The following is a 12556-nucleotide window of genomic DNA, read 5'->3' on the forward strand; positions in this document are numbered from 1 at the left end:
TACCTTCAGTCTATTTTCAACTTTGACACAAATGATACAAACATTGTGTAGAACTATCATTTGTTTTGGTCTTCAAGTTTTATTGCAAAATGTTGAAAATACGTTTTTTTTACAAATTCTGTGATGTTTTACCTGTATTTCTTTACAAGTTTACCACAAATATATCAGAATATGTTTGGGTCATTTACACAACCTCTTGTTGCAAAAAGTGACTAAATAAATATTGTTCAAAAGAAAAAAAATGTCAAAGTGCATCCACAAACATACTATCCAGAAATGACACATCATGTGGTCTGCTAACTATTTATATACTAAAGGGTGCGTTTCTCATGGGTGGTAGAAAGATTGATTAGTCTTAAGTTGAGCTAGAGAAATCTATAGCCAGTAGTTGTCATCATTGTAAGCATAAACAAATTTGTTCAAATTTGAATGAAAATGATTCATTTATGTAAGAGTACATACGATGTTTTGTGAAAAATCTGTACTTGATGAAGAAAAATGGGCTATCTTCTGAATCAGTGTAGAACATGTGGAATGTTCAAGACAAAATTATTGCAAGTCTGTTATTACAAATACCATAATGCATTGAGAAGAATTATTAAAACTGAACTTTTAACAATATTATTAGGGTTTTAAAATTATACAAATTTTAAATTAATCCTCTACAAACTTCAAAACATATATATACATATTTCTATTGTAATACCCAAGTTTTCTAGAGAGAGACCCATGTAGTCCTGAAAAGGTATTAGAACGTGATAGTTAAGATAAACAAGGACAGGAAGTGAGCAAAATGTTACAATATTGGTAAAACACTTTGAAGCCAACTTTGAAACTAACAATCAATATTATTTACATTAGACAAAAACTTATATGACACTACTTTGAATATAGATTACATTGTATCTATGGGCTAGAAAAACTAAAGTGAATCTCATCAAACACTAGTTTTATAGATTACATTGTATCTATGGGCTAGAAAAACAAGTGAATCTCATCAAACAATAGTTTTATAGATTACATTGTATCTATGGGCTAGAAAAACAAGTGAATCTCATCAAACACTAGTTTTATTGATTACATTGTATCTATGAGCTAGAAAAACAAGTGAATATCATCAAACACTAGTTTTATTGATTACATTGTATCTATGGGCTAGAAAAACAAAAGTGAATCTCATCAAACACTAGTTTTATAGATTACATTGTATCTATGGGCTAGAAAAACAAAAGTGAATCTCATCAAACACTAGTTTTATAGATTACATTGTATCTATGGGCTAGAAAAACAAGTGAATCTCATCAAACACTAGTTTTATAGATTACATTGTATCTATGGGCTAGAAAAAAGTGAATCAAAACACTAGTGAATCTCATCAAACACTAGTTTTATAGATTACATTGTATCTATGGGCTAGAAAAACAAAGTGAATCTCATCAAACACTAGTGAATCTCATCAAACACTAGTTTTATAGATTACATTGTATCTATGGGCTAGAAAAACAAAAGTGAATCTCATCAAACACTAGTTTTATAGATTACATTGTATCTATGGGCTAGAAAAACAAAAGTGAATCTCATCAAACACTAGTTTTATAGATTACATTGTATCTATGGGCTAGAAAAACAAAAGTGAATCTCATCAAACACTAGTTTTATAGATTACATTGTATCTATGGGCTAGAAAAACAAAAGTGAATCTCATCAAACACTAGTTTTATAGATTACATTGTATCTATGGGCTAGAAAAACAAAAGTGAATCTCATCAAACAGTAGTTTTATAGATTACATTGTATCTATGGGCTAGAAAAACAAAAGTGAATCTCATCAAACACTAGTTTTATAGATTACATTGTATCTATGGGCTAGAAAAACTAAAGTGAATCTCATCAAACACTAGTTTTATAGATTACATTGTATCTATGGGCTAGAAAAACAAGTGAATCTCATCAAACAGTAGTTTTATAGATTACATTGTATCTATGGGCTAGAAAAACAAGTGAATCTCATCAAACAGTAGTTTTATAGATTACATTGTATCTATGGGCTAGAAAAACAAGTGAATCTCATCAAACACTAGTTTTATAGATTACATTGTATCTATGGGCTAGAAAAACAAAAGTGAATCTCATCAAACACTAGTTTTATAGATTACATTGTATCTATGGGCTAGAAAAACAAGTGAATCTCATCAAACACTAGTTTTATAGATTACATTGTATCTATGGGCTAGAAAAACAAAAGTGAATCTCATCAAACACTAGTTTTATAGATTACATTGTATCTATGGGCTAGAAAAACAAGAGTGAATCTCATCAAACACTAGTTTTATAGATTACATTGTATCTATGGGCTAGAAAAACAAAAGTGAATCTCATCAAACACTAGTTTTATAGATTACATTGTATCTATGGGCTAGAAAAACAAAAGTGAATCTCATCAAACAGTAGTTTTATAGATTACATTGTATCTATGGGCTAGAAAAACAAGTGAATCTCATCAAACACTAGTTTTATAGATTACATTGTATCTATGGGCTAGAAAAACAAAAGTGAATCTCATCAAACACTAGTTTTATAGATTACATTGTATCTATGGGCTAGAAAACAAAAGTGAATCTCATCAAACACTAGTTTTATATACATTGTATCTATGGGCTAGAAAAACAAGTGAATCTCATCAAACACTAGTTTTATAGATTACATTGTATCTATGGGCTAGAAAAACAAAAGTGAATCTCATCAAACACTAGTTTTATAGATTACATTGTATCTATGGGCTATGAATCTCATCAAACACTAGTTTTATAGATTACATTGTATCTATGGGCTAGAAAAACAAGTGAATCTCATCAAACACTAGTTTTATAGATTACATTGTATCTATGGGCTAGAAAAACAAGTGAATCTCATCAAACACTAGTTTTATAGATTACATTGTATCTATGGGCTAGAAAAAAAAGTGAATCTCAAAACACTAGTTTTATAGATTACATTGTATCTATGGGCTAGAAAAACAAAAGTGAATCTCATCAAACACTAGTTTTATAGATTACATTGTATCTATGGGCTAGAAAAACAAGTGAATCTCATCAAACAGTAGTTTTATAGATTACATTGTATCTATGGGCTAGAAAAACAAAAGTGAATCTCATCAAACACTAGTTTTATAGAACATCTCATCAAACACTAGTTTTATAGATTACATTGTATCTATGGGCTAGAAAAACAAGTGAATCTCATCAAACACTAGTTTTATAGATTACATTGTATCTATGGGCTAGAAAAACAAGTGAATCTCATCAAACACTAGTTTTCCCATTTGATCTATTCCAGTCTGTATTAACAAAGCATTTAAGAAATAATAACACAAATGTTTTAAGAAATAATAACATTTGTGTCAGTATTTGCTTCAGTAAAACGAATGTTCAAATTATAACAGTGAAAATACTGATGACTGATGAAGCCTTCATGATAAACACTAGGTTTTTAGTTACCAGTATAACCACAGACCAACATCGTTTGAAAATGTTGCATTTTATTTCTATGGAAATTAGATGATATAATATGAACACCATTACACAGAATACCTGCATAAAAAACATACACTTTGGTGAAAAAAATTATACTAGATATTACTGATTCAATAAATGGATCTATTAAATCAAATCCTTCATACTGGAGAACCAAGAGTTTCATAAACTTACTTCTAATAGCTTCTTGAATGTAAGCCTGTTTTTCAGATGGACTGTCTCCAAACAGTATTTCTGTTATGTATCTATTAAAAAAAATAACCATAGAACTGTATCAATAATAGCATTTACAACAGAAATAGTTTTGTTGCTGTTATTATATCACAAAAAATATTTAATATATAATGTAAATTTTAAAAGTAAAACCTTAACAGAACTTATATTTTGAATTAGTTCTACATGTTATCTTGAAACTAGTTGTAATTATAACATATTTCTCATAGTTGAACAAAATGAGTTACTGAACCATATTACTGATCCTTCAGAATGAATTTGTTTAGAGAACACATAAACCCCAGGAAGCACTCATGTTATATGCTTTCTTACTCTTTTCTAATTAACTTTGTGTTTTCTCTGACATCATGAGAGGATATACAAACAGAGAGAGAACAGTGAGCAACCCTCCCCTCTTGCAGGATAGTTTACTGTAATGAAGATATAGTTCACACAATGATCAGTATTGTGTGTTCAGATATGAACTTGGTATGTATATTCCTGTATGCAATTTACTAATCTAGTTAAAAAGTACAAAAACTAGTTTTAAGGTGTCAAGACTAATCATTTGTATTAATTCATAGACCTTTAGAAATCAATGTGCATATTTGATGTCATGTAGTACTTTAGAGATAAGAACATATATTAAAATGAAAAGGCTAAAAATAATTTCTTAGTACATGGTAGAATTCTTTACAAGTCATACAATGAAAAGCAGAGATGATTTCCTAGCATTAGTTTATGATAGTAAATATATGATGACAGGTTTGATAAAGATGCTGCTTCACTTAATCCCATTGTTACATTTAAAACTATTTAGCTCAGTTTTAATAAACTCTTCCACATAATTTTAATACTATTAAATATATACATATTTCAATTATATCAAGTTTCCTCAATATTTAACTTCTGCATTTTATATGCTTAGACTTTATATCAGTTAGTATTACACTGAGGATACTACAGTATTTAATAAACACGTTAGTGTGTAAAATGCAACTATGAGTGTCATTACAATAATTAGCTTGTTCTGTTTAATTAGGAATAACCTAACTGCAGTTTGTAAAAACAAAATATATAATATTTTCTTGAGAAGTTCAGCTAAGCAAAAATAACACAAAAGTAAAGAGTTGGTTTGGTTTGTTTTTAATTTTGTGAAAGCTACACGAGGGATATCTGCATTAGCCATTTCTAATTTTGTCTGTCATGTTACAATGCCCCCATGGCTAAAAGGGCAAGTATGTTCAGCGTGACAGGGATTTGAACCCAACAACCCTTGGATTACGAGTTGAGTGCCTTAACCGTCTGACCATGCCAGGCCTTCAAAAGTAGAGTCGGCACTGCTTGTGGCTATATATGACACAAGTAACTATCAACACATCATTAATTAGTCTTAAAATTTCTGCAAAGCCAAATGAGAGTTGTCTGCACTAGCTTCCCCTAATTTAGTGGTGACAGACTTCATGGAAGGTAGTCAGTTACCATCACACACCACCAATTCTTGGGCTGCTCTTTATCAACTAGAAGTGGGATTGACCACTATATTATAATTTCTCATTACAAAAAGAGCAAGCACTTTTTGGTGATGAAAAATTCAAACCTACAACCCTCAGACAAGCACCTTAACCTCCAGGCCATTCCAGGGCTCGTTATTAATTGAAGTGTTTGAGACAACGTTGTACGGTTATCAATAGACACAAATAAAGCTGCATAATAACCGAAAACACAACTTATGTAAACATTAGCAAACTTGTACAAGAAATTTTGTTACTATAATTATCAAGGTAATACCATTTTTTCAGTAATAGATATTTTAAAAATACATTCAACATGGAAAGCTTGTTTGTCTGTAGTTAAGCACAAAGTTACACAACATACTGTATATTTTGCTGTGCCTTCCACAGGAACCAAACCGTGGTTTCTAGCATTGTAAATCTGGATAACTATCTCTGTGAAACTGGGGTCCCAAAAGCAAAAGATTCAAGACAGTACGATTCAACAAACATTACCTTTAAATAAATTTCAGAAATTAGACACTTCATGTACATAAGAATATATTCAATGAGTAAATACAAACGTATAACATGGGCCATATGCTATCTACTTCCATTTTTCACCCACAGGATTTTAAGGCATTCAATTGGACAAAGTACAATTTCCTCATGGCAGCAGCTACAACTAATAATCTTACATCAAACACATTTAATAATGGCCAAAATCTGCTGTAAATAATCTGTATTTAGTATCTCTTTGCCTGGATCTAAAAGTGTTTACAATAACAACTGCATTGTTACTGAAACTATTAACAATGTTTGCCAAAATTAATTTGTTTCTTTGCTGATAATATATATATTTTCAGTAGAGGTTAAAGTCACATTATAAATATTTTACTTACCTTTCCAAATTTTCTTTTAGTTTTGTTGATGCATAAAGAACTGCAGCTAAAGCAATCTGAAAGATTATAAAAGTACTTGTTTTGGTTACACTTGTAAACACAGGTGTCTCTACAGTATTCCAGAGAATTCCTTACAATAGTGATTCCCATCTTTCTTCCTACTGGAGACTAGCTTATTTCTACCTCTGAATTTCACGGACCACTTCATACACTATTCATCAAGTACTTTTAAATTACATTGTAAAACATTATATTTTCTAGATTTATTTTACACAATTTGTTTCCAACCATCTTAAAGACCGACTGTTATCTTTCTGTCACCTGGCACCAATTCATGGTTGAGAACCATTGTTCTACACAAGAAATTCATCCATATCATGTTTAACATGGTATATTACTGAAAGCACATTAGAATATCACTTAGACTAGCCCTAGATGTCTTGATAAAGTCAGAAACCTTTAACCAATAAACCATTTCCTTCCCAGGATAAAGAAATACTGATTAGGTAAGTTGCATATGTTTTTATCTATATTTTTGAACTTGGAGAGAACAGCATAGTATACTTGTTTATTTCTTCACTCTACATGCAAAATATTTGGTGTTTAAAAACGATTTCAACATGTATATGTAAGATATGAAATGTGTACTATTTGTTTGTCATTTCTGTTTTACACAGCTTAGTTTATTTGTGTTTGAATGATGGAGATATAAATTAAAAATAAAAATACAACACACTCATGCAAGGGTAAATATATTAAATATTTAACCCTATGAGCAGTTAGTTGAAAGTGTTTTTATTGTTAAAACATTTAAAATTACCTTTCTTTTCTGTTTAGAATTAAACACAAAACTATACAATGGGCTATCTGTGCTCTGCCCACCATGGGCATTGAAACCTGGTTTAAAATGTTACACATTACCTGAGAAGGGGCATAAAGCAAGCAAGCATCAGTTGAAAATGTTCTGTCCAGAAAATCATCAATGAAATGTCGGAATCTTTCGGGATCGGTCACTTCTGGACATCTTGTCTACAAATTAACATTAAGTCTTAACAGATGTAAAAAATAAGACAAACTTTTACTGTAAATATCTCCTTGCAATTTGTCTTTCTTGAATCATCAAAAGGAAGATAGTATTTTAGCAAATGATCAATCAACCATATATTTTTCCACAAATATAAAACAAACTAAAATTGTATTATTCTCATAACCCAAAAATGTGTTCCGTTATTAAAGTACCCACTACAACTTTTATAAATGAAAACCCGCCTTCACTATTCATTGTTTAGCATGACAATTATAAAAATGAAATTCCTGCATATTTTTCTTTCTAGTAAAAAACAAAAAAGAAACAAACAAAATGATGCAAGCAAACTTAGAAAATGACCATGTTTACATTGGAAATTTATTCTTTACAAACCTTTATATCAATCAAAAACCCTTCCACTGGCCTGAATGGGTTATGAATTGTTAGGTGGTAATTTAATTGTTGCATTAGAAGTAGTTCATTGTTTAAAATAATGTCCGACGCTTTTACTCTGTCTCCTTTTATGTTTGCCACAAACTGTGTTATTGACACGTTAAATTCTTCCACTTTGCAGGCTAGGTAGACACAAGTTGCCCTGATAAAACAGAAAAGGTTATTTTGTCTTACAGTTCAGACAAACTTTTGTTACACAATAAAGCAACATTTCCTGAGGAACCAAAGCATGATAACGAAATGGTTTGCAAAATGTTCACCTTTAACTAACCAGTTTTAGTTTTTTTTACTGAATACTCAGATAGTGTTTTAAAGTGTATATACGTTTCATTCCTGGAGAAGTAATAGCTTATTGTTATTACTTGCTTCAAACTTTAACCATGTCAATATGAAAGACAAAAACAAGAAACCCTATGAGCCAAGCCCTTTAGAATTATAGACCTTTATTCATATAACCACTACCATTTTACCCCTGATAAGAAATGTCTACCTTTTGCAAGTGCTTGGTTTATAAGGTTTCTTATTTTTGTCTTTCAGTTGTTTTCTTAGCATCACAAATAAATCGCTATGCATTAATTCCAAAAATAATCTTTGTTATATTCACAGCTTTACTCCTAACAAGTGTTGTATTAACATAACAGTGGAATGAAATAATCTTTCTTATATTTACAACATTACTCCTAACAAGTGTTGTATTAACATGACAGTGGAATGAAATAACTTTGTTATATTTACAGCTTTCCTCCTAACAAGTGTTGTATTAACATAACAGTGGAATGAAATAATCTTTGTTATATTTACAGCTTTACTCCTAACAAGTGTTGTATTAACATAACAGTGGAATGAAATAATCTTTGTTATATTTACAGCTTTACTCCTAACAAGTGTTGTATTAACATAACAGTGGAATGAAATAACTTTGTTATATTTACAGCTTTACTCCTAACAAGTGTTGTATTAACATAACAGTGGAATGAAATAATCTTTGTTATATTCACAGCTTTCCTCCTAACAAGTGTTGTATTAACATAACAGTGGAATGAAATAATCTTTGTTATATTCACAGCTTTCCTCCTAACAAGTGTTGTATTAACATAACAGTGGAATGAAATAACTTTGTTATATTTACAACTTTCCTCCTAACAAGTGTTGTATTAACATAACAGTGGAATGAAATAATCTTTGTTATATTCACAGCTTTACTCCTAACAAGTGTTGTATTAATATAACAGTGGAATGAAATAATCTTTGTTATATTCACAGCTTTCCTCCTAACAAGTGTTGTATTAACATAACAGTGGAATGAAATAACTTTGTTATATTTACAACTTTACTCCTAACAAGTGTTGTATTAACATAACAGTGGAATGAAATAACTTTGTTATATTTACAGCTTTACTCCTAACAAGTGTTGTATTAACATAACAGTGGAATGAAATAACTTTGTTATATTCACAGCTTTACTCCTAACAAGTGTTGTATTAACATAACAGTGGAATGAAATAACTTTGTTATATTTACAGCTTTACTCCTAACAAGTGTTGTATTAACATAACAGTGGAATGAAATAATCTTTGTTATATTCACAGCTTTCCTCCTAACAAGTGTTGTATTAACATAACAGTGGAATGAAATAACTTTGTTATATTTACAACTTTCCTCCTAACAAGTGTTGTATTAACATAACAGTGGAATGAAATAACTTTGTTATATTCACAGCTTTACTCCTAACAAGTGTTGTATTAACATAACAGTGGAATGAAATAACTTTGTTATATTTACAGCTTTACTCCTAACAATGAATTAACTTTCATTCTTCTTGTTTGATTTTTATTGATATTTAATCTAATTGGACAAACTATATAAATAAACTGTGATAATGTTTAATGGTTAAATAAAATATTAATAATTATAATACATTAACCCCTTAAGTGTCAGACTTTCAATGGTTAAATAAATTAACAATAACAATACATTAACCCCTTAAGTGTCAGACTTTCAATGGTTAAATAAATTAACAATAACAATACATTAACCTCTTATGTGTCAGGTTTTCAATGGTTAGATAAATTAACAATAACAATACATTAACCTTATGTGTCAGGTTTTCAATAGTTAAATGAATTAACAATAGCAATACATTAACCTCTTATGTGTGAGGCTTTTAATGGTTAGATAAATTAACAATAATAATACATTAATCTCATGTGTCAGGTTTTCAATAGTTAAATGAATTAACAATAACAATACATTAACCTCTTATGTGTAAGGTTTTCAATAGTTAAATAAATTAACAATAACAATACATTAACCTCATGTGTCAGGTTTTCAATGGTTAGATAAATTAACAATAACAATACATTAACCTCATGTGTCAGGTTTTCAATAGTTAAATGAATTAACAATAACAATACATTAACCTCATGTGTCAGGTTTTCAATAGTTAAATAAATTAACAATAACAATACATTAACCTCATGTGTCAGGTTTTCAATGGTTAGATAAATTAACAATAACAATACATTAACCTCATGTGTCAGGTTTTCAATAGTTAAATGAATTAACAATAACAATACATTAACCTCATGTGTCAGGTTTTCAATAGTTAAATGAATTAACAATAACACATTAACCTCTTATGTGTAAGGTTTTCAATAGTTAAATAAATTAACAATAACAATACATTAACCTCATGTGTCAGGTTTTCAATAGTTAAATGAATTAACAATAACAATACATTAACCTCTTATGTGTAAGGTTTTCAATAGTTAAATGAATTAACAATAACAATACATTAACCTCATGTGTCAGGTTTTCAATAGTTAAATGAATTAACAATAACAATATATTAACCTCTTATGTGTAAGGTTTTCAATAGTTAAATAAATTAACAATAACAATACATTAACCTCATGTGTCAGGTTTTCAATGGTTAGATAAATTAACAATAACAATACATTAACCTCATGTGTCAGGTTTTCAATAATTAAATGAATTAACAATAACAATACATTAACCTCTTATGTGTAAGGTTTTCAATAGTTAAATGAATTAACAATAACAATATATTAATCTCTTATGTGTCAGACTTTTCTTGAATATTAACGAAAAAATTTTTATCTGTTGTTTTTGTAGCAGTCTATATTTATATGTAAATGTTAAGTTTGTACACAAAATGTACTTGGTAAATAAATGTTACACATCTCTATTTATATATTATTTTAATGAAACTAAAGAATAGGACTGCTTTTCTCCAGTTTATAATCCATACTAAGAAAATATTTTAATAAAACTCAGCACAAACAATTTTCAATGTCATCTACTCAGCAATGATAGTAAAACAAAATTTGTGAATACATTCCAGCCAACTTATTAAGAATAAGTCAAGAAATTGTTTGTTTGAATCACCTCAGGAATTAATATTTGTTTTTAAATAGAGGATGCATGAGTTTTCTCAGTCAAGTCAGAGAAAGGGTTAAAAAGTAAATCTTAAGTTAATTACACATTATCATACCTAGAAAAACAATTTCAATAATTAAAAAAATCTAATAATACAAAATTTGTCAGAAGATGCTTACAAAGTATAATTACTTCTAGTTAAACAGACGTTTATGCCATAATTTCCTTGTCATTTCGAGGCTCATGGCTCGGATGCTTTTTGTCATCAATTACTTCACACAATGGTTGGAAGAAATACTTACATGATGTGCTTTGGATGGTAATCCATCACCGAATTATGAAGATAAAATCGTTTGAAATAATTAAGTGATGTTCCCTGTAAAAAAAGATTATTTTATTAACTAATGTAAACAAACTTTACTTTCACCAATCAATGCTAATCTGGACTCTAGTAAGCAGGGGCATAGATTTTTTACACCCGATAAGGGGATGATTTTTGCAACCACTTATGTGGACTGTTCAATATGCAAATTGGTAATCTCTGACAACATGAACCTGAAAGCTGTTGCAGTCACAGAGTAATCTTATTGCCATGATACTTGCATGTATACTTAGGCCTATTGACTGATACTTACAAACTATCGCTTAGATCGAAAAGCTTAGAAGCACGCCTATATTAAAGATGCACATTTCGGCTACTGTAAAAGCCTACATCTAGGCCTAATTATGTAATTCGATTGGTAAGATCACGAGAATCACAAGAACAAACACACAATTTGTAGGCCTGTGATGCAATAAAACAATTCAATAGGCCAAACTGTAGGGGGGATGATTGTATGCACCATACCCCCACCTAAAATGAAGTGAGGATGTACACCCCGATCCCCTCAGGATCTACGCCCCTGCTAGTAAGTGTTACAAGTACACAGTGACATCGTGTTAGGGAACTCTTATGAAAAAAGTGGATTTTTGTGGTCTGACATCACATTATCGTGACTTATCTTGTCCCAAACTAATTCCCCCATCCCTGCCACGCAGCTGTAAACATTTTTTTCTTTTCTTTTTACTTACTAGAAGAACTGCAAGTTGTGTGTTGAGTATGACATGGCAGAGAATGAATAAATACTGAAATATCTATCACAGAATTATAAAGTATTATTAAATGCTGTCACACATCTACTTGTATTTTATCAAGTGAACTTGATCATATCAAAAGCAGACAGCACAAACAGCAGGTCATAAATGAAAGTGCCAATTGTTTTTATGATAGAAATGATAGATTAATAAATAAATGGTTAAAAAACACATCAACCATAAATAATTAAATGAATGAATTTCTGTTGATAGACACTTGGGGATGTTGGTATTTAAACTATTTTAATAAAAATTATGGGCATGAATGTATGCGCTTTAAAATTTTCATGGTGGGCTCTGTACAATATACATGCTTTTTTGTCTACACATTTGCACATGTTAAGCATCCACACAACTTTTAATACAGCATGTGCATGTTCTCAAAATTCAGTAGACTTTTAG

At 29.8% G+C, this 12556-nt stretch overlaps 1 protein-coding gene across 7 annotated transcripts in view; it reads right to left on the reverse strand.

Moving 5' to 3' along the window:
- Positions 1-12556, reverse strand: part of CycH (cyclin H) — a 36036-nt gene that overhangs the window by 5847 nt on the left and 17633 nt on the right. For all 7 annotated transcript variants that reach the window (XM_076482202.1, XM_076482203.1, XM_076482198.1 and 4 more), the window contains 5 exons: positions 11323-11396; positions 7562-7763; positions 7063-7170; positions 6142-6197; positions 3708-3778 (listed from right to left, as the gene is read on the reverse strand). In XM_076482202.1, coding sequence (XP_076338317.1) covers positions 3708-3778; positions 6142-6197; positions 7063-7170; positions 7562-7763; positions 11323-11396 — 511 coding nt within the window. The remainder of the gene's footprint in view (positions 1-3707; positions 3779-6141; positions 6198-7062; positions 7171-7561; positions 7764-11322; positions 11397-12556) is intronic.

The sequence above is a fragment of the Tachypleus tridentatus genome, chromosome 13, assembly GCF_004210375.1.
Source record: "Tachypleus tridentatus isolate NWPU-2018 chromosome 13, ASM421037v1, whole genome shotgun sequence".
In the NCBI taxonomy this organism is placed as follows: domain Eukaryota; kingdom Metazoa; phylum Arthropoda; class Merostomata; order Xiphosura; family Limulidae; genus Tachypleus; species Tachypleus tridentatus.